The sequence below is a fragment of the Macaca nemestrina genome, chromosome 11, assembly GCF_043159975.1.
Source record: "Macaca nemestrina isolate mMacNem1 chromosome 11, mMacNem.hap1, whole genome shotgun sequence".
In the NCBI taxonomy this organism is placed as follows: Eukaryota; Metazoa; Chordata; class Mammalia; order Primates; family Cercopithecidae; genus Macaca; species Macaca nemestrina.
The window spans coordinates 67,971,659-67,995,328 of NC_092135.1; the positions used below are offsets into that span (position 1 = coordinate 67,971,659).

The 23,670-nt window shown below is 38.7% G+C and overlaps 1 protein-coding gene and 1 pseudogene across 6 annotated transcripts in view; one reads left to right on the forward strand and one right to left on the reverse strand.

Annotated features, from left to right (window-relative positions):
* Positions 1-23,670, forward strand: part of LOC105483267 (ubiquitin protein ligase E3 component n-recognin 3) — a 264,963-nt gene that overhangs the window by 226,540 nt on the left and 14,753 nt on the right. For all 6 annotated transcript variants that reach the window (XM_011744038.3, XM_011744040.3, XM_011744041.3 and 3 more), the window contains 2 exons: positions 10,687-10,794; positions 10,929-11,054. In XM_011744038.3, coding sequence (XP_011742340.2) covers positions 10,687-10,794; positions 10,929-11,054 — 234 coding nt within the window. The remainder of the gene's footprint in view (positions 1-10,686; positions 10,795-10,928; positions 11,055-23,670) is intronic.
* LOC105483269 (mitochondrial pyruvate carrier 2 pseudogene) lies at positions 20,109-20,649 on the reverse strand (annotated as a pseudogene).

Below are 23,670 nucleotides of genomic sequence, written 5' to 3' on the forward strand. Positions count from 1 at the left end.
AGTGTTTATTTGTAGAAATTGGTAGGAAAAAAATAATAGGTATAGTATAAATTGAACCTTTTGATTGGCTCACAGTCTTAAGGGGTTTTAAAATGTCATTAAAACTTTTTTTGTTAAAATCATATCTACTTGTGTCAAAGGAGAGAGAACCAATTACAAATACAGGAAATGTATTCAATATAATCTTCACTGTTACCAGTTTACTCTCAAATCACAATTATGTGTACATTTAATATATCATCACAGAGTTCACTATGTCTTAATTATGGGTTAAGGATAATTATGTATTATGTGTCAGTTGGCCATCAAACCCAAGTACAAGGCCAATCTCCTGCCACTGAATAGAGATGTTACTTTTTTAGTCAAAACATAACTGTCTAAGCCTCAGCTTTCTCAAAGGTAAATGAAAGGTTTAGAACATATGATTTATTTTTATTTATTTTATTTTATTTTATTTTTTTAAAAATTTATTTATTATTATTATACTTTAAGTTGTAGGGTACATGTGCATAACGTGCAGGTTTGTTACATATGTATACTTGTGCCATGTTGGTGTGCTGCACCCATCAACTCGTCATTTACATCAGGTATAACTCCCAATGCAATCCCTCCCCCCACCCCGCTCCCCATGATAGGCCCCGGTGTGTGATGTTCCCCTTCCTGAGTCCAAGTGATCTCATTGTTCAGTTCCCACCTATGAGTGAGAACATGCGGTGTTTGGTTTTCTGTTCTTGTGATAGTTTGCTAAGAATGATGGTTTCCAGCTGCATCCATGTCCCTACAAAGGACACAAACTCATCCTTTTTTATGGCTGCATAGTATTCCATGTTGTATATGTGCCACATTTTCTTAATCCAATCTGTCACTGATGGACATTTGGGTTGATTCCAAGTCTTTGCTATTGTGAATAGTGCTGCAATAAACATACGTGTGCATGTGTCTTTATAGCAGCACAATTTATAATCCTTTGGGTATATACCCAGTAATGGGATGGCTGGGTCATATGGTACATCTAGTTCTAGATCCTTGAGGAATCGCCATACTGTTTTCCATAATGGTTGAACTAGTTTACAATCCCACCAACAGTATAAAAGTGTTCCTATTTCTCCACATCCTCTCCAGCACCTGTTGTTTCCTGACTTTTTAATGATCGCCATTCTAACTGGTGTGAGATGGTATCTCATTGTGGTTTTGATTTGCATTTCTCTGATGGCCAGTGATGATGAGCATTTTTTCATGTGTCTGTTGGCTGTATGAATGTCTTCTTTTGAGAAATGTCTGTTCATATCCTTTGCCCACTTTTTGATGGGGTTGTTTGTTTTTTTCTTGTAAATTTGTTTGAGTTCTTTGTAGGTTCTGGATATTAGCCCTTTGTCAGATGAGTAGATTGCAAAAATTTTCTCCCATTCTGTAGGTTGCCTGTTCACTCTGATGGTAGTTTCTTTTGCTGTGCAGAAGCTCTTTAGTTTAATGAGATCCCATTTGTCAATTTTGACTTTTGCTGCCATTGCTTTTGGTGTTTTAGACATGAAGTCTTTGCCCATGCCTGTGTCCTGAATGGTACTACCTAGGTTTTCCTCTAGGATTTTTATGGTATTAGGTCTAACATTGAAGTCTCTAATCCATCTTGAATTAATTTTCGTATAAGGAGTAAGGAAAGGATCCAGTTTCAGCTTTCTACTTATGGCTAACCAATTTTCCCAGCACCATTTATTAAATAGGGAATCCTTTCCCCATTTCTTGTTTCTCTCAGGTTTGTCAAAGATCAGATGGCTGTATATGTGTGGTATTATTTCTGAGGACTCTGTTCTGTTCCATTGGTCTATATCTCTGTTTTGGTACCAGTACCATGCTGTTTTGGTTACTGTAGCCTTGTAGTATAGTTTGAAGTCAGGTAGCGTGATGCCTCCAGCTTTGTTCTTTTGACTTAGGATTGTCTTGGAGATGCGGGCTCTTTTTTGGTTCCATATGAACTTTAAAGCAGTTTTTTCCAATTCTGTGAAGAAACTCATTGGTAGCTTGATGGGGATGGCATTGAATCTATAAATTACCTTGGGCAGTATGGCCATTTTCACGATATTGATTCTTCCTATCCATGAGCATGGTATGTTCTTCCATTTGTTTGTGTCCTCTTTTATTTCACTGAGCAGTGGTTTGTAGTTCTCCTTGAAGAGGTCCTTTACATCCCTTGTAAGTTGGATTCCTAGGTATTTTATTCTCTTTGAAGCAATTGTGAATGGAAGTTCATTCCTGATTTGGCTCTCTGTTTGTCTGTTACTGGTGTATAAGAATGCTTGTGATTTTTGCACATTAATTTTGTATCCTGAGACTTTGCTGAAGTTGCTTATCAGCTTAAGGAGATTTTGGGCTGAGACGATGGGGTTTTCTAAATATACAATCATGTCATCTGCAAACAGGGACAATTTGACTTCTTCTTTTCCTAACTGAATACCCTTGATTTCTTTCTCTTGCCTAATTGCCCTAGCCAGAACTTCCAACACTATGTTGAATAGGAGTGGTGAGAGAGGGCATCCCTGTCTTGTGCCAGTTTTCAAAGGGAATTTTTCCAGTTTTTGCCCATTCAGTATGATATTGGCTGTGGGTTTGTCATAAATAGCTCTTATGATTTTGAGGTACGTTCCATCAATACCAAATTTATTGAGCGTTTTTAGCATGAAGGGCTGTTGAATGTTGTCAAAGGCCTTTTCTGCATCTATTGAGATAATCATGTGGTTCTTGTCTTTGGTTCTGTTTATATGCTGGATTATGTTTATTGATTTGCGAATGTTGAACCAGCCTTGCATCCCAGGGATGAAGCCCACTTGATCATGGTGGATAAGCTTTTTGATGTGTTGCTGAATCCGGTTTGCCAGTATTTTATTGAGGATTTTTGCATCGAGGTTCATCAGGGATATTGGTCTAAAATTCTCTTTTTTTGTTGTGTCTCTGCCAGGCTTTGGTATCAGGATGATGTTGGCCTCATAAAATGAGTTAGGGAGGATTCCCTCTTTTTCTATTGATTGGAATAGTTTCAGAAGGAATGGTACCAACTCCTCCTTGTACCTCTGGTAGAATTCAGCTGTGAATCCATCTGGTCCTGGACTTTTTTTGGTTGGTAGGCTATTAATTATTGCCTCAATTTCAGAGCCTGCTATTGGTCTATTCAGGGATTCAACTTCTTCCTGGTTTAGTCTTGGAAGAGTGTAAGTGTCCAGGAAATTATCCATTTCTTCTAGATTTCCAGTTTATTTGCGTAGAGGTGTTTATAGTATTCTCTGATGGTAGTTTGTATTTCTGTGGGGTCGGTGGTGATATCCCCTTTATCATTTTTAATTGCGTCGATTTGATTCTTCTCTCTTTTCTTCTTTATTAGTCTTGCTAGTGGTCTGTCAATTTTGTTGATCTTTTCAAAAAACCAACTCCTGGATTCATTGATTTTTTGGAGAGTTTTTTGTGTCTCTATCTCCTTCAGTTCTGCTCTGATCTTAGTTATTTCTTGCCTTCTGCTAGCTTTCGAATGTGTTTGCTCTTGCTTCTCTAGTTCTTTTAATTGTGATGTTAGGGTGTCGATTTTAGATCTTTCCTGCTTTCTCTTGTGGGCATTTAGTGCTATAAATTTCCCTCTACACACTGCTTTAAATGTGTCCCAGAGATTCTGGTATGTTGTATCTTTGTTCTCATTGGTTTCAAAGAACATCTTTATTTCTGCCTTCATTTCGTTATGTACCCAGTAGTCATTCAGGAGCAGGTTGTTCAGTTTCCATGTAGTTGAGCGGTTTTGATTGAGTTTCTTAGTCCTGAGTTCTAGTTTGATTGCACTGTGGTCTGAGAGACAGTTTGTTATAATTTCTGTTCTTGTACATTTGCTGAGGAGTGCTTTACTTCCAATTACGTGGTCGATTTTGGAGTAAGTACGATGTGGTGGTGAGAAGAATGTATATTCTGTTGATTTGGGGTGGAGAGTTCTATAGATGTCTATTAGGTCTGCTTGCTGCAGAGATGAGTTCAATTCCTGGATATCCTTGTTAACTTTCTGTCTCGTTGATCTGTCTAATGTTGACAGTGGAGTGTTGAAGTCTCCCATTATTATTGTATGGGAGTCTAAGTCTCTTTGTAAGTCTCTAAGGACTTGCTTTATGAATCTGGGTGCTCCTGTATTCGGTGCATATATATTTAGGATAGTTAGCTCTTCCTGTTGAATTGATCCCTTTACCATTATATAATGGCCTTCTTTGTCTCTTTTGATCTTTGATGGTTTAAAGTCTGTTTTATCAGAGACTAGTATTGCAACCCCCGCTTTTTTTTGTTCTCCATTTGCTTGGTAAATCTTCCTCCATCCCTTTATTTTGAGCCTATGTATGTCTCTGCGTGTGAGATGGGTCTCCTGAATACAGCAGACTGATGGGTCTTGACTCTTTATCCAGTTTGCCAGTCTGTGTCTTTTAATTGGAGCATTTAGTCCATTTACATTTAAGGTTAAGATTGTTATGTGTGAACTTGATCCTGCCATATGATATTAACTGGTTATTTTGCTCGTTCGTTGATGCAGTTTCTTCCTAGCCTCGATGGTCTTTACATTTTGGCATGTTTTTGCAATGGCTGGTACCGGTTGTTCCTTTCCATGTTTAGTGCTTCCTTCAGGGTCTCTTGTAAGGCAGGCCTAGTGGTGACAAAATCTCTAAGCATTTGCTTATCTGTAAAGGATTTTATTTCTCCTTCACTTATGAAACTTAGTTTGGCTGGATATGAAATTCTGGGTTGAAAATTCTTTTCTTTAAGAATGTTGAATATTGGCCCCCACTCTCTTCTGGCTTGGAGAGTTTCTGCCGAGAGATCTGCTGTTAGTCTGATGGGCTTCCCTTTGTGGGTAAGCCGACCTTTCTCTCTGGCTGCCCTTAAGATTTTTTCCTTCATTTCAACTTTGGTGAATCTGGCAATTATGTGTCTTGGAGTTGCTCTTCTCGAGGAGTATCTTTGTGGCGTTCTCTGTATTTCCTGGATTTGAATGTTGGCCTGCCCTACTAGGTTGGGGAAGTTCTCCTGGATGATATCCTGAAGAGTGTTTTCCAACTTGGTTCCATTTTCCCCCTCACTTTCAGGCACCCCAATCAGACGTAGATTTGGTCTTTTTACATAATCCCATACTTCTTGCAGGCTTTGTTCATTTCTTTTTCTTTTTTTTTCTTTTGGTTTCTCTTCTCCCTTCATTTCATTCATTTGATCCTCAATCACAGATACTCTTTCTTCCAGTTGATCAAGTCGGTTACTGAAGCTTGTGCATTTGTCACGTATTTCTCGTGTCATGGTTTTCATCTCTTTCATTTCGTTTATGACCTTCTCTGCATTAATTACTCTAGCCATCAATTCTTCCACTTTTTTTTCAAGATTTTTAGTTTCTTTGCGCTGGGTACGTAATTCCTCCTTTAGCTCTGAGAAATTTGATGGACTGAAGCCTTCTTCTCTCATCTCGTCAAAGTCATTCTCCGTCCAGCTTTGATCCGTTGCTGGCGATGAGCTGCGCTCCTTTGGCGGGGGAGATGCGCTCTTATTTTTTGAATTTCCAGCTTTTCTGCCCTGCTTTTTCCCCATCTTTGTGGTTTTATCTGCCTCTGGTCTTTGATGATGGTGATGTACTGATGGCGTTTTGGTGTAGGTGTCCTTCCTGTTTGATAGTTTTCCTTCTAACAGTCAGGACCCTCAGCTGTAGGTCTGTTGGAGATTGCTTGAGGTCCACTCCAGACCCTGTTTGCCTGGGTATCAGCAGCAGAGGCTGCAGAAGATAGAATATTGCTGAACAGCGAGTGTGCCTGTCTGATTCTTGCTTTGGAAGCTTCCTCTCAGGGGTGTACTCCACCCTGTGAGGTGTGGGGTGTCAGACTGCCCCTAGTGGGGGATGTCTCCTAGTTAGGCTACTCAGGGGTCAGGGACCCACTTGAGCAGGGAGTCTGTCCCTTCTCAGATCTCAACCTCCGTGTTGGGAGATCCACTGCTCTCTTCAAAGCTGTCAGACAGAGTCGTTTGCGTCTGCAGAGGTTTCGGCTGCGTTTGTTATTGCCCTGTCCCCAGAGGTGGAGTCTACAGAGACAGGCAGGTTTCCTTGAGCTGCTGTGAGCTCCACCCAGTTCGAGCTTCCCAGCAGCTTTGTTTACCTACTTAAGCCTCAGCAATGGTGGGCGCCCCTCCCCCAGCCTCGCTGCTGCCTTGCCGGTAGATGACAGACTGCTGTGCTAGCAATGAGGGAGGCTCCGTGGGTGTGGGACCCTCCCGGCCAGGTGTGGGATATGATCTCCTGGTGTGCCTGTTTGCTTAAAGCGCAGTATTGGGGTGGGAGTTACCCGATTTTCCAGGTGTTGTGTGTCTCAGTTCCCCTGGCTAGGAAAAGGGATTCCCTTCCCCCTTGCGCTTCCCAGGTGAGGCAATGCCTCACCCTGCTTCAGCTCTTGCTGGTCCGGCTGCAGCAGCTGACCAGCACCGATCGTCCGGCACTCCCCAGTGAGATGAACCCAGTAGTTCAGTTGAAAATGCAGAAATAACCGGTCTTCTGTGTCGCTCGCGCTGGGAGTTGGAGACTGGAGCTGTTCCTATTCGGCCATCTTGCTGCGCCCCCCAACAATAACCAGACCATATGATTTATAAGGGCACTTCTGTTTCAATTCTGTTATTCTAAATTCTCAAAATGAATTTCTATCTTTCTTGAAATATTTTTTCCCCTTCTTGCTGGTTAATTTTTAGGCAGTTTTTCTTTTTGTAATTATCTTTAGTTTTTCCTAATTTTTTTTTTTTTTTTGAGACAGGGTCTCACTGTCACCCTGGCTGTAGTGCAATGGTATGATCAGGGCTCACTGCAGCCTCAACCTCCTGTGCCCAAGGGATCCTCCCACCTCAGCCCCGATGAGTAGTTGGGACTACAGGCTTGTGCCACCACGCACGGCTCATTTTTTGTATTTTTAGTAGAGCTGGGGTTTCACCATGTTGCCCAGGCTGGTCTTGAATTCCTGGACTCAAGGTGATCTACCTGCCTTGGCCTCCCAAAGCGCTGGGATTACAGGCGTAAGCCACCTTGCCTGGCCTATTTTTCCTAAATATTCTTTTAATTTTTCTGACTGCAATGTAATCTGATATTTGGATTGTTAGTGCTTAGATAGTATTCAAATCAGGTATATTAGGTGTCTGTGCTGTGTCATTATTTAAATATGTTTCCTTAGTAAGCTGTCTAATCATAAAAATTACACATTTAAGAAATTTGCTGATATAATTTGGGTCTACCTCTATTTACAATTGATGTAATTTAGGTAACTGTTCAGTACAGTTTTTTCCTGAACCTAATAATTTAGTTATTTTTTAAAAACATTTAATAAAATACTTTATATGAGACAGATTCTTATCAGAACATTAATTAGAAGCATATTGGCTTATAGCCATATAAATATATATTAGTATATTAGTTTATAGCTATATAAATATGTAATTTTCTTTAGTGAAAGAAAATTAAAAATTATGATAATCTATAGGTTGGTTTACTACATGTTATTAGATTTTTGTATAACAGACATAAACATTTAGACACATAGCAGATTGTAAATGCCTGTAATACCAATAACTATACTGTAGTACACTATTTTATGTTGGGTAATTGAGGATCTGTGGCTTTTGGTTTCCAATGGGGGGGTTCCTGGAACCCATCCATCATGGAAACTGGGAGACAACCATATTTATGAGTGACAAAATATACCATCGTGACCTCTGTAACTACTTGGATTTCTGCATCATTGATTCCTCTTATTTTTTTCACTTCCTTCTTTATGTCTTCTCCCAACCTTTTCCTCCCTTTCTTCATTGAATTTCACTGATTCACTTCATCTCTTTAATTGCATGTGTTTGGCATAATAATTGTAATGAAAACATGTTTTTGCCAGATCTAATCTGGCCTATGGTAGTAAAAATATAGGTACTATATATTTTTTGAAGGGGTGTTAATTTGATAATGAGATTTAGTTCTGAAAAAGTCATCATTACAGTTAGTGTAAATCATACTTTTTTGTCAATGGAATTTCTGCTAAGAGTATTTATACTAGAATTTCTTTTCTTTTTTCTTTTTCTTTCCTTCCTTCCTTTTCCTTTTCCTTTCTTATCTTTGTTTTCTTTTTTTATTTTTGACAGGGTCTCACTCTATCACCCTGGTTGGAGTGCAGTGGCATGATCACAGCTCACTGCAACCTCAAACTCCTGGGCTCGATTGATCCTCCCACTTCAGCCTCTGAAGTAGCTAGGACTACAGGCGCACACCACCACACATGGCTAACTTTCCCATTTTTTGTGGAGAGGAAGTCTGGCTGTGTTGGCCAGGCTGGTCTTGAACTCCAGGCCTCAAGCAGTCCTCCCACCTTGGCCTCCCAAACTGCTGGGATTACAGGCATGAGCCACTATGCCCAGCCTACTAGAATGTCTTAGTCTGGGATCCTTGGATAGGTTTTATTGTTTTGTTTGTATTTTTTGTTTTGTTTGGGGTGTGGTATCATAGCTTCCAAAATATATTGAAATAAAAAACTTTAAGAAGTACTATAATTTAGACAAAGTATTCTATCCAACACAGACTCTCTTGCATCTCTTGACCCTTGATCCTTTTTAAAATTTAACCCACATAATTTTGCCGCCTCCCCCTTAGGATTCTTCTTATCTCTATTTTAGGTCTTTCATCCATGTTCTCAGAAATTATCTTTCTTAAGCTTCATGAGCCTACTTTTTCTTTTATTCAGAGATTGCCTGTGTAAAATATGTTTTCTTAATACTTTGTATTGTGAAGAATTCTCAATACAAAGCGGTGAACATTACATTATATTTAACTTTCTGATATGATATAAAACTTGCTGTGTGTAAAACAAGCACTCAAAATGTATTTGTTAATAATGACTTAAAAGTCAGTTACCACTCAGTAACTTACTTAGCTGATCTGAACAGAAATACTATTCTGTTGTACACTTTGAATATTTTACTCAAAAAGGTATGTTGAATTTAGGAAGCTTTTAGGCTGAATTGTACATTTAGAGAAACTTAACTATGCCACATTAATAAATAGCAAATCTATGGTAGTATTTTGAGTTTTCTACAAGTCTATGGTAGTGTTTTGAGTTTAGGTGAACTCTGTCTGTTTAAGAGATAGTTTACTTAATTTTAAAAACATGATACATTGCTGTTTTGATATTTAGTGGGATATTGATTCTTGGATATGTAATCTATAGGTCATTATATTTAACAAATAATCATACTGTTAATTAGATAAGGATGGGGCGAGTCACATGATACAAAGAGAATCATTGCAGAGTCAGAGTCATTGTTATAGTTTAGAATCAGGACATAATACTACATGACTGAGTGAATATGGCGGAAAGCACAGGAGTAATTTAAAGATAATGCAAAGAACTGATTACCAGAAGAGGCACACCCAAGCGAGTTCCAATGTCCAGTATTCCAAAACTTCAATATTACCAAAATAAATTTCATCAGTTAATTAGCAAGTATTTCTTGCTCAGCTTTTTGTTATGCAGAGGGATACATGGAAAATAAAAAGCATAATTCCTGATATTTTGGAATTTACAGTCTAGTTGGAAAGAGCATAGTAACATGAAGGAAACAATGAGGAACTACAGAAAGACCAAATATCATCCAATAATAAATTCTCTGATCCAAACTATCAGTGCCTTAAAAGTTAAGGTTAAACTTACATTCTGTGGTGTTTGTCCCTTCCTATATTTTAGGATTTTAAAAGTATAGTTACTAAGTAGAATAAAGGACATCATAGCAGTTCTGACTTTATCCCAATTTACATATTATGGTACTTTGCATGTTACACTTTCTATTTTAGTGAATATAAAAAGAGGTGAATTTCTTTAAGTATAAAGATTTTATTGAAATAAATTTGAATTCATAAAAAGCCATTATTTTTTCTTTCTTACAAAAATGGAAGTAATCACTAAGATCAACTTGTAGACTGTTACTTAATGTCACTATCTGCATATTCTGTAATAAATATATTGTCGTATTTTTATGGTGTATTATTTTAATAAATCCTCAAAGACATTTGAGGGAAATTGTAAAAGAAAAAAGTTGTGGTCTATATTTTTTCTATTGTATGCATATATTATATGCATATATTATACCACTATAATGACTATATTTTTTTAAAATTTGACTCTTTTCACATCGTAAGTATTTTTTGTACAGCTTAAATTTGCCACATTCACTGCTTAGAAAATGTTTTTTAAGTTAGTATTCCATTTTTTAGGTAACTCCCTCACTCTTGTTGGTCATTTCTAGTTTCTTGCTGTAATAGTGCTGTAATAGATGTCTTGTACATACAGCTATTTTTTTTTCTTTTGGATTATATCCCAGGAAAGAATTCCCAGGGGTGGGAGTTACTGGGTCAAAAAACATGACTTACATATGTTTATTTACATATAATTATGTAATTTATAAGCTATCTTTTAAAGAAGTATTGGAATAGCTTTGACCACCTACCCAGTTTCATTGTGAATCCAGAGGTGTACAGTTTTACCCAAATTTTGAAGAAGCTCATATGCTTGAAAAATAATATGATCACAGTTTTACTCTACTCATTAAAAATTACTTCCAATGTAAATTTCTTATAATTTTCAATGACCAGTGTAACTTATATTTTAATTTTTTCAGAGTACATGTGATGCAGAAAAGTCTTATGAAGTGTTACTGAGCTTTGTGATAAGTGAACTATCTAAAGGAAAGTTATACCATGAAGAAGGAACTCAGGAGTGTGCAATGGTATGCTTTTGCTAAAATCAGATGTAGTGGTTATTTAGTAAAAAATTTACATTTTCTTGCCATTATGAAAGTAATTTTTGAAAACTCTTATTTATTGTAGACTGACTTGTTCTAATTTTCTTTTTTAACTTTAGGTTAACCCTATTGCTTGGTCTCCTGAATCCATGGAAAAGTACTTACAGGACTTCTGCTTACCTTTTCTCAGAATCACCAGCCTTCTTCAGCACCATCTTTTTGGGGAAGATTTACCTAGCTGCCAGGTAGATAATTTGGGATAGGTAGGAGGGAGCTTTTTTGTTTTATTTTAGACGGAGTCTCTCTCTGTTACCCAGGCTGGAGTGCAGTGGCACAATCTCGGTTTACTGCAACCTCCGCCTCCCAGGTTCATGCAATCCTCCTCCCTCAGCCCCCCTAGTAGCTGGGATTACAGGCACACACAACCATGCCCAGCTAATTTTTGTATTTGTAGTAGAGACAGGGTTTTCACCATGTTGGCCAGGCTGATCTCAAGACTCCTGACCTCAGGTGATCCACCTGCCTTGGCCTTCCAAAGTGCTAGAATTACAGGTGTGAGCCACTGCATCAGCCAAGCCTTGTTTTTATAGTAAGCTATTTTGTTTTAAATATACTGATATGTAGTGTAGTACATATGTAACTCATATGACTATATGTTAGTCTAGATTAAAGGAATAAATATTTAGGATATTTACTATTTTTGTTGTATTTGTTAACATCCACCCATTTTTATGATAATATTACTAATGTTGGATATTTGAGCAGCTTTGGATTAGATCAATGATGATACATTCCCAGTACCTGATGAATAGGATCATAGGATTCAGTGTTATTGACATTTGTATCCCTAACATCATCTGCTTTTAATATTCTTTTAAAAGTTATGTTGGTCGGAAAACTGGTTGTTTGAAGATATGACGGCATTTATAGCAGTATTCAGTTTGTAACCAGTTGTATTAAAATGGGTGAATGAATTATCACTGGTTTAATCTATTTCATAAAACTGTGGATTGATATGAGTGGGCAAGAAAATGACAGGGTAGGAAACCAGAAGGTAAGTAAACCCAAACTGTGCTTATAGAAATGTGATCCTGACTTATCTGCCATTAAGTTCTAGGGAATTTGATGTGGAAATTAAACATTTATCATATTTACGGCCTTTGAATCCTGAAGTATTTTAGAATTAAGCAGTTTTGTGCTCCCTCTTTCTTAAGTAATTCATCATTACATTAAATAGTTAGAATTCTTTGGTTTTTATCAAGTGCTTCAAGATAAATGCTGCACATTTGTCACCAAAACATTCTTTTTAGAGTTATAAGATGTTGAACAAATTCTTAGAATAACCATTCATTAGATATTTTCTTTCATAGTTTTAAAATTTTATATTTTAAAAAAGTGTGTTTCTTTCTGGCATATGAGCATCCTCAAGCATGGAGAAGTGTAACCGAACAAAATCAACTTCTTTTACCACCTGTACTTTTTTCACATTTAAAGGCTTTGGTTCTCTCTGTTCTTCTTACCTTATGGCTTATTTTGTTATTAGTTTTTATGAGAGTATTTTTTGCCCATAAGTTGGAAAGTATGTGGAGGCAGAAGCTCTTGAGCTGGGCATTGAAAGTTGGTCTGGTGTTTGAGTGTACAGTGATGCCTGTAGTGGAATACCACATGTGCTTAGACCAAGAAAGAAATACATTCAATATAGTGCATAAAAAGGAACAATGTGACATGGTGAAGAAAGAGATTAAAATATAGTTGTAATGGATCTTGAATTTCACATGAATGAATTTGGACCATTGAAAGATGTTAGACAAAAATATGATATGACTCAAATTTTGTTTCAGGATAAAACCTCATTCTAGTATAAGACAGATTGTGAAGAATAGACAGATGGGAACAGAAAGACCAGTTAGGAAAGGACATACTGGGAATAATTTTCGTATAAGGAGTAAGGAAAGGATCCAGTTTCAGCTTTCTACTTAGGGCCAGCCAATTTTCCCAGCACCATTTATTAAATAGGGAATCCTTTCTCCATATCTTGCTTTTGTCAGGTTTGTCAAAAATCAGATGGCTATAGATGTGAGGTATTATTTCTGAGGGCACTGTTCTATTCCATTGGTCTATATCTCTGTTTTGGTACCAGTACCATGCTGTTTTGGTTACTGTAGCCTTGTAGTATAGTTTGAAGTCAGGTAGCGTGATGCCTCCAGCTTTGTCCTTTTGGCTTAGGATTGTCTTGGCAATGCGGGGTCTTTTTTGGTTCCATATGAACTTTAAAGCAGTTTTTTCCAACTCTGTGAAGAAAGTCATTGGTAGCTTAATGGGGATGGCATTGAATCTATAAATTACCTTGGGCAGTATGGCCATTTTCACAATATTGATTCTTCCTATCCATGAGCATGGTATGTTCTTCCATTTGTTTGTGTCCTCTTTTATTTCACTGAGCAGTGGTTTGTAGTTCTCCTTGAAGAGGTCCTTTACATCCGTAAGTTGGATTCCTAGGTATTTTATTCTCTTTGAAGCTATTGTGAATGGGAGTTCATTCATGATTTGGCTCTCTGTTTGTCTGTTACTGGTGTATAAGAATGCTTGTGATTTTTGCACATTGATTTTGTATCTTGAGACTTTGCTGAAGTTGCTTATCAGCTTAAGGAGATTTTGGACTGAGAAGATGGGGTTTTCTAAATATACAATCATGTCATCTGCAAACAGGGATAATTTGACTTCTTCTTTTCCTAACTGAATACCCTTGATTTCTTTCTCTTGCCTGATTGCCCTAGCCAGAACTTCCAACACTATGTTGAATAGGAGTGGTGAGAGAGGGCATCCCTGTCTTGTGCCAGTTTTCAAAGGGAATGCTTCCAGTTTTTGCCCATTCAGTATGATATTGGCTGTGGGTTTGCCATAAATAGCTCTTACTATTTTGAGATAAGTTCTATCACAATACCGAATTTATTGAGAGTTTTTAGCATGAAGGGCTGTTGAATGTTGTCAAAGGCCTTTTCTGCATCTATTGAGATAATCATGTGGTTTGTGTCTTTGGTTCTGTTTATATGCTGGATTACGTTTATTGATTTGCGTATGTTGAACCAGCCTTGCACCCCAGGGATGAAGCCCACTTGATCATGGTGGATAACCTTTTTGATGTGCTGCTGGATTCGGTTTTCCAGTATTTTACTCAGGATTTTTGCATCGATATTCATCAGGGATATTAGTCTAAAATTCTCTTTTTTTGTTGTATCTCTGTCAGGCTTTGGTATCAGGATGATGTTGGCCTCATAAAATGAGTTAGGGAGGATTCCCTCTTTTTCTATTGATTGGAATAGTTTCAGAAGGAATGGTACCAACTCCTCCTTGTCCCTCTGGTAGAATTCGGCTGTGAATCTGTCTGGTCCTGGACTTTTTTTGGTTAGTAGGCTATTAATTATTGCCTCAATTTCAGAGCCTGCTCTTGGTCTGTTCAGGGATTCAACTTCTTCCTGGTTTAGTCTTGGGAGAGTGTAAGTGTCCAGGAAATTATCCATTTCTTCTAGGTTTTCTAGTTTATTTGCGTAGAGGTGTTTATAATATTCTCTGATAGTAGTTTGTATTTCTGTGGGGTTGGTGGTGATATCCCCTTTTTCATTTTTTATTGCATCTATTTGATTCTTCTCTCTTTTCTTCTTTATTAATCTTGCTAGCGGTCTATCAATTTTGTTGATCTTTTCAAAAAACCAGCTCCTGGATTCATTGATTTTTTTGGAAGGTTTTTTGTGTCTCTATCTCCTTCAGTTCTGCTCTGATCTTCGTTATTTCTTGCCTTCTGCTAGCATTTGAATGTGTTTGCTCTTGCTTCTCTAGTTCTTTTAATTGTGATGTTAGGGTGTCGATTTTAGATCTTTCCTGCTTTCTCTTGTGGGCATTTAGTGCTATAAATTTCCCTCTACACACTGCTTTAAATGTGTCCCAGAGATTCTGGTATGATGTATCTTTGTTCTCATTGGTTTCAAAGAACATCTTTATTGCTTCCTTCATTTCGTTGTGTACCCAGTAGTCATTCAGGAGCACGTTGTTCAGTTTCCATGTAGTTGAGTGGTTTTGACTGAGTTTCTTAGTCTTGAGTTCTAGTTTGATTGCATTGTGGTCTGAGAGACAGTTTATTATAATTTCTGTTCTTTTACATTTGCTGAGGAGTGCTTTACTTCCAACTATGTGGTCGATTTTGTAATAAGTGTGACGTGGTGATGAGAAGAATGTATATTCTGTTGATTTGGGGTGGAGAGTTCTGTAGATGTCTATTAGCTCCGCTTGGTGCAGAGTTGAGTTCAATTCCTGGATATCCTTGTTAACTTTCTGTCTCGTTGTTCTGTCTAATGTTGACAGTGGGGTCTTAAAATCTCCCATTATTATTGTATGGTTGTCTAAGTCTCTTTGTAAGTGTCTAAGGACTTGCTTTATGAATCTGAGTGCTCCTGTATTGGGTGCATATATATTGAGGATAGTTAGCTGTTCCAGATGAATTGATCCCTTTACCATTATGTAATGGCCTTCTTTGTCTCTTTTGATCTTTGATGGTTTAAAGTCTGTTTTATCAGAGACTAGGATTGCAATCCCTGCCTTTTTTTGTTTTCCATTTGCTTTGTAGATCTTCCTCCATCCCTTTATTTTGAGCCTGTGTGTATCTCTGCATGTGAGATGGGTCTCCTGAATACAGCAAACTGATGGGTCTTGACTCTTTATCCAGTTTGCCAGTCTGTGTCTTTTAATTGGACCATTTAGTCCATTTACATTTAAGGTTAATATTGTTATGTGTAAACTTGATCCTGTCATTGTGATATTAGCTGGTTATGTTGCTCACTAGTTGATGCAGTTTCTTCCTAGCATTGACGGACTTTACATTTTGACATGTTTTTGCAATGACTGGTACCGGTTGTTCCTTTCCATGTTTAGTGCTTCCTTCAGGATCTCTTGTAGGGCAGGCCTGGTGATGACAAAATCTCTAAGCATTTGCTTATCTGTAAAGGATTTTATTTATCCTTCACTTATGAAACTTAGTTTGCCTGGATATGAAATTCTGGGTTGAAAATTCTTTTCTTTAAGAATGTTGAATATTGGCCCCCACTGTCTTCTGTCTTAGAGAGTTTCTGCCGAGAGATCTGCTGTTAGTCTGATGGGCTTCCCTTTGTGTGTAACCCGACCTTTCTCTCTGGCTGCCCTTAACATTTTTTCCTTCATTTCAACTTTGGTGAATCTGGCAATTATGTGTCTTGGAGTTGCTCTTCTCGAGTAGTATCTTTGTGGCGTTCTCTGTATTTCCTGAATTTGAATGTTGGCCTGCTTTACTAGGTTGGGGAAGTTCTCCTGGATGATATCCTGCAGAGTGTTTTCCAACTTGGTTCCATTTTCCCCGTCACTTTCAGGCACACCAATCAGACGTAGATTTGGTCTTTTCACATAATCCCATATTTCTTGGAGGCTTTGTTCATTTCTTTTTACTCTTTTTTCTCTACACTTCTCTTCTTGCTTCATTTCATTCATTTGATCTTCAGTCGCTGATACTGTTTCTTCCAGTTGATCAAGTTGGTTACTGAAGCTTGTGCATTTGTCACGTAGTTCTCGTGTCATGGTTTTCATCTCTATCAGTTCTTTTATGGTCTTCTCTGCATTGATTATTCTAGTTATCCATTTATCCATTCTTTTTTCAAGGTTTTTAGTTTCTTTGCGCTGGTTATGTAGTTCCTCCTTTAGCTCTGAGAAGTTTGATCGACTGAAGCCTTCTTCTCCCAACTTGTCAAAGTCATTCTCCGTCCAGCTTTGTTCCGTTGCTGGTGATGAGCTACGTTCCTTTGAAGGGGGAGATGTGCTCTGATTTTTTGAACTTCCAGCTTTTCTGCACTGCTTTTTCCCCATCTTTGTGGTTTTATCTGCCTTTGGTCTTTGATGATGGTGTGGGTGTCCTTTCTGTTTGTTAGTTTTCCTTGTAACAGTCAGGACCCTCAGCTGTAGGTCTGTTGGAGATTGCTTGAGGTCCACTCCAGACCCTGTTTGCCTGGGTATCAGCAGCGGAGGCTGCAGAAGATAGAATATTGCTGAACACCGAGTGTTGCTGTCTGTCTGATTCTTACTCTGGAAGCTTTGTCTTAGAGATGTACCCAGCTGTGTGAGGTGAGGTGTTGGTCTGCACCTAGTGGGGGATGTCCCACAGTTAGGCTACTCAGGGGTCAGGGACCCACTTGAGCAGGCGGTCTGTCCATTCTCAGATATCAACCTCCATACTGGGAGAACCACTGCTCAACCTCCGTGCTGGGAGAACCACTACTCTCTTCAGAGCTGTCAGACAGGGACTTTACATCTGCAGAGGTTTCTGCTGCTTTTTGTTTAGCTATGCCCTGTCCCCAGAGGTGGAGTCTACAGAGGCAGGCAGGCCTCCTTGAGCTGTGGTGGGGTCCACCCAATTCGAGCTTCCCAGCAGCTTTGTTTATCTACTTAAGCCTCAGCAATGGTGGGCGCCCCTCCCCCAGCCTTGCTGCAGCCTTGCAGTTAGATCTCAGACTGCTGTGCTAGCAATGAGGGAGGCTCTGTGGGCGTGGGACCCTCCAGGCCAAGTGTGGGATATAATGTGGTGTGCAGTTTGCTAAGACCCTTGGTAAAGCACAGTATTAGGGTGGGAGTTACCCGATTTTCCAGATGTTGTGTGTCTCAGTTTCCCTTGGCTAGGAAAAGGAATTCCCTTCTCCCTTGTGCTTCCCAGGTGAGGCGATGCCTTGTCCTGCTTCAGCTCTTGCTGGTTGGGCTGCACCTGCTGACCAGCACTGACTGTCTGACATGCCCCAGTGAGATGAACCTGGTACCTCAGGTGAAAATGCAGAAATCACCCATTGTCTGTGTTGCTCACGCTGGGAGCTGGAGGCTGGAGCTGTTCCTATTCAGCCATCTTGGGCGCCCCCAGCAATACATTTTTTAATCAAACATTTTGTTAAGCATAGCAAATAATCAAGAATGGTAAGTAGATGTTCTAACACAGCAAGCTTGTGCTCCACAGTAATCTATTAGACTTCCTAATTTAGTGAAATATCTTAGTCTAGCACTATTTCTACTACCATGTTAGGACTAATGATAGTAACCTACATAGTTCCCTTATCTTTTCTCTCTTCTTAAATGAATCTGTCTCTCTTATTCTCTAACTCTGGAATTCTAAATAGAGCAGCTTCATGTAACTTCTAAGTTCCATAGCATTGTTTGTAAAGTAGTTTGTGTATGTGCATTTTTATTGGAAGAAAATAGTTATAAGATTCTCACAGGGCCTTATTATCTAGCCCCCCCCACCTCCATAAAACTTGAAGAACATTAATATATCTCCTTTATTTTTTTCTTCTTCTGTCAAAATAATTTTCCCATGAAAAATGATAGCTAGCATGTAGTACACATTGACTACATGCTAAGTACTGTTTAAGTGCTTTGCATTTTTATCCTTTTAAACTTCATTATAGGCCAGGCGCGGTGGCTCATGCCTGTAATCCCAGCACTTTGGCAGGCCGAGGCAGGCAGATCATGAGTTCAGGAGATCGAGACCATCCTAGCTAACATGGTGAAACCCCACCTCTACTAAAAATACAAAAATTAGCCGGGCGTCTGTAATCCCAGCTACTCGGGAGGCTAAGGCAGGAGAATGGCGGGAACCCGGGAGGCGGAGCTTGCAGTGAGCCGAGATCGCACCACTGCACTCCAGCCTGGGAGACAGAGCGAGACTCCGTCTCTAAAAATAATAAAATAATAATAATAATAATAATAAACTTCATTATAACTGAGAGGTAGCTGTTATCATTTTCCAGACAAGGAAGCAGGCGCACAGAGATGAGGTAACTTAAGATTCACACCTTGTAAGTAAAAGCAGGCAGAATTTGAAAACATTTAGTTTGAACCCTGACCCTACACTACTAACATCTGGACCCAGGCTACGCTGTTTTTTGCCACACAAAAGCATTTTTTGAGAAATATAGGTAATTTTCTAGTATTAAATCTGTAAAAACTACTATAATATTGCTTACTGTACTCGCTTTGATCTCAATCTATCAAAACTCCACTAGAGACATTTCTTATAATAATATGGTGATCTATTTATTGGTAGTTGGATATACATAATGGGATAGCAAAAAATTAAAACATCTTAAGCATTAATCAATGAGAAATTGGCTAAATTATGGTTTATTCATACAATGGAATACTCTGTAGTAAAGAATAGAAAGTTTTCTATATTGTTACATAGAAAGAGCTCAGAGATGAATAACTAAAGGTAAGGCATAAATTCAGATAGGGGAGAAATAGTGGTATTTATATTGCTTATATATGTGTAAGATATTCTGGAAAGATACATAAATTACGTCTAGTCGTAGAAGTTGGGGTAGTGAATGTAAGATTTGGAGAAGATGGTGAAGAGACTTTTTTGCTAATGATATATTTTTTTACTTTTGATTTTTAAACAGCATGGATACATTATTGCAACAATTAAATTTACAGAAAATAAAAAATGTATTTTGGGGGGAATAAGTAATGTTTTCACATTTTTCAACATTCAAACAGTGCAAAAAGACTATGAAAAAATTTCCCTTTTACCCCTTTCCCTAGCCACTCAGTAGTTGCTATCAATCACTATCTGTTTCCTTTTTATTATTCCATAGACATTTTATGCCTATACAAATTCATGGGTGTGAAGGTATATATTTTTTTCTTTTAGCTCCCTTTTTGCACACTGTTCTACACCTTGCATTTTTCTGCTATTAATATATCTTGGAGACCATTTCATATTCAGTACATGAAGATCTTCCTCATTCTGTTTCACAGCTTCAGAACATTTCATTATATGATATATTGAGTGTATTTAATCAGTCCACTGTTAATAAACATTGGGATTATTTCTAATCCTTTGCCATTGATAAATGATACCACAGTGAATAATAGTACATATGTGTTATTTTGCATTTTTTCAATTATATTTTTAGGATAAATTCTTAGGAGTGATTTGCTGTGTCAACAGTTGCATACATTTATAGTTTTAATGGTTATTGTAAAACTGCCCTTCATTGCGTTTTACCAATTTATGTGAATACCAGTAATGTGTAAGTTACCCTATTATAAGTTACTTTGTGTTATAAAACTATTTGATCTTTGAGCTCTTTTGTCTGGGTACAAAAGATCACTCAGTGTAGCAACTCAGTGTAGTTTTAATTTCTCCTGATGTTGAGCATTTTCCATAGTTGAGCCATTTGTATTTTTTTTTTTTACTGTTATTAAAACTTCATTTTTCTATTGAATCAAGCACTAGCTACCAGTTACAGTTAGTTTTATTGTGCCTTCCAAACGCACAGTTAGCTTTGCTTTATCAATAACCAAATAATAAACTAGGTCCCAATGGTTATGTCCACATCCAGACTTCAGGTGATCAGGAACTCTCTTTATTTGTGTGCTTTAGCTTTTAGTTCTTGGTTATATCTCCAAATACGAAAAAGCTGAGAGGCTCCTGCTGTCCCCACAAAGAAATTAACAGCAAACAGATTCCAATTTTTTGGAATAATTACAAGTGAGTATCTTGACCAAATAAACCCTGTAGCCATCAGAACAGCAGATTGAGCTGTGCTAAGTTTTTCTGCAGGTCTGGCCATATCAGCCAATCCAGCACACACCAACCCCCATTTCATAATTGGAGCCCAGAAAAAAATTGTTCTGGGACCTGCTGGATGGTTATACAACGGCCTCAATTTCTTGGGCAGCATCAGCTCCACTTTATCGAGGAGCTGGTGGTAGGTGGCCCGCAGGCCTCGGGCACCGGAGGCCGACATCGCCGCCGACGGATCGTGAGCAGCCAGGTGGGAGCGTGGCTCGATTCTCGTCCCCAGCTGACAACGAAGTGGAGCTAGTCCCTTTTCCTTGCCACGACGCCTGGCGTCCGCCTCTCGCCTGGAAAGCCCTTCCCGTGGCTCTCCCTGCCCCGCTGTGAACCAAAAAGCTGAGGTCCGCGGCCCGCGCCCGGCGCCCCGCGAAGGTTGAGGGGGCGGAGGCTGCCAACGGCCCGCCCCTGGCCCGCTCCTGGTCCGCAGCCCGCCCGGTGAAGGAGAGAGGGAGGAGGAGCCTTGGCAACAGGTGTCAAAACAATCACCTCACCGAGTCCACCCAGCGCCCTACTGGCAGCGAGCTTACGCAGGCTGAGCTGCCCGCCAGGATTGGCTCGCCCCGAGGCGTGGGCGGGGTCGAGCGGAAACCTCCTCTTTCTCTCCCCTCCCCCCACCCCGCACTCGAGGCCATGTTAGAGAAGGGAAAGTAAAGCTGCGCTGGTTCTTCTGCTCCTTAACTTTGATTAAGCAGACCTGTAGTTAAAATGGGCTTTTCGGGCCTTCAGTGCCTAAAGATGATGCTGCACCATTCTCTTCTTTTGACTGGAGGCTCGTGAGCGAGAGACTACAGAATTGAGTCGCTTCTCTCTCTACCCCTCTTTTATCCCTAGCGACTTAAGAATCTGGTTAGAGTGGCCCGAATGCCTTCTTCCAGGGTGAGAGCAGCCGCGCGGCACACACCAGCCTCAGTCCCCAGGGTGATCGTCATCTTGCGAGAAAAAGCCCATTTGTATTTTCTTTACTATGGCACGCTTGTTATATAATACGTCTTTTGAAAATATTCGATTTTTTAAAAAGCCATCACCTCATGAGTTTTTCTTTGTTTAGAATAATGTCACCTTTGTCCAAGTCAAAAACTGAGAAAATTTTATTTTATAAATGTTTCTTGCAGTAGGTTTTTTTCATCTTAGTGACCAACATTTGGACTTAAGGTCTGCTTCATAGGAGAGGCCAAGTAATACTGAAATATATCCTATGAGGTCTAGGGGAAAAAATGTATTTATGTAGATCTTTGTTAATTTTTATTCATTGTTGGGTTTCCTATCATAAGCTGGAAAAATGTTGCTATTTTTCTACCATTGGCAGTTCCCATCTTCCCAAGTTATTTTGTGCATTACATGTAACAAATTCCCTCTCTCAGTAGAGCGAGAAGATACAAAAATTGTAAACATACATGCACAAAACAGTGCTCCAAATTACATAAATAAATGACAGAATTGAAGGAAGAAATAGACAAATCTATAGTTATAGCTGGAGACTTCAATGTGCCTTCTTAGTAATCAATAACAAGTAGAGAGCAAATCAACTAGGATAAAAGAGACCTGAACAACACTATTATGACATAACTACATCTATAACTTCTCCAACAAACAGTAGAATATATATTATATACAACTACACATGGAATATCGTTCATTAGAATAAACCATATGTCAAGTCGTGAAGTATCAATTTTCAAAGAATAGAGCATTTTTTAGAGCATTTATAGAGCATTTTTTGACCACACAGAATTAAATTAGAAATTAATAACAGAAAATCATCAAATCTGTGATAAGCATCATAATTCTAAGTAATTTATGGATCAAAGCAGAAATCACAAGGAAATTAGAAAAGATCTTTTTTCCTTTTTTTTGAGACAGGGTTTCCCTCTGTTGCCCAGGCTCAAGTGCAGTGGTGTGATCTCAGCTGACTGCAACCTCTGCTGCCTGGGTTCAAGCAATTCTCCTCCCTCAGAGTCCTGAATAGCTGGGATTACAGGTGCCCAACACCATGCCTGGCTAATTTTTTTATTTTTAGTAGAGATGGGGTTTCACCACGTTGGGCAGGCTGGTCTTGAACTCCTGACCTCAAGTGACCCACCCACCTTGACCTCCCAAAGTGCTGGGATTACAGGCATGAGCCACCTCACCCAGCCTAGAAAATATTTTTAACTGAGTAAAAATGTAAACACAATATACTGAAATTGTGGGATCCAGCTAAAGCAGTTCTTAGAGGGATATTTGTCACTTCAAATACTTTTTTTAAAAAAAGAAGGGCCAGGTACAGTGGCTCACGCCTGTAATCCCAGCATTTTGGGAGGCCGAGGAGTTTGAGACCAGCCTGGCCAATATGGTAAAACTCTGTTTCTACTAAAAATACAAACATTAGCTGGGCATGGTGGTGCGCACCTGTAGTCCCAGCTACTCAGGAGGCTAAGGCAGGATAATCACGTGAACTTGGGAGGCGGAGGTTGCAGTGAACAGAGATTGCACCACTGCACTCCAGCCTGGGCGACAGCGAGACTCTGTCTCAATAAATAAATACATATATACGTACATAAATACATAAAAATTAAAAAGAAATATCTAAATCATTATCTAAGTTTCTACCATATGAAGCTAGAAATAGAGCAAATTAGACCTAAAGCAAATACAAGAAAGGAAATAATAAAAATCAGAACAGAAATCAATGAAGTTGTAATGGCAAAACAGTAGAGAAAATGAATGAGTCCAAAATCTGGTTCTTTGCAAAAGTCTGTAAAATGGATAAACCTAGATGACAGGAGCTCAGCTGAACTGGAAGAGAGCTGATTGATAAGAAAAAAAAAGGAGGTGGTACAAATTACCAATATCAGGAATGAAAGAGAAGAAGACATCCATATTGAGCCATAAGAGAATATATGGATAACATTTGGCAATAAATTTGACAACTTAGATAAAATGGATAAATTTCTTGAAAGATATAAATTACTAAAACTGACTCAAGAAGAAATAGAAAATCTGAATATATGTATACCAAGAAAATTTAATTTAGTTATCAAACTTACATAATTGTTACTCATCCAGAAAAGAAACATCAAGAACTTTATACCAACAAAGATAACATTGTGGTAAACTCTATGAGACATTTAAGGAAGAAATTGTACCAATACTCTTGAACCTATCTCAGAAAATAAAGGAAGAAGGAACACTTCTGAACTCAATTTATGAGGCCAGTTTTATCCTGATAGTTGAACCAG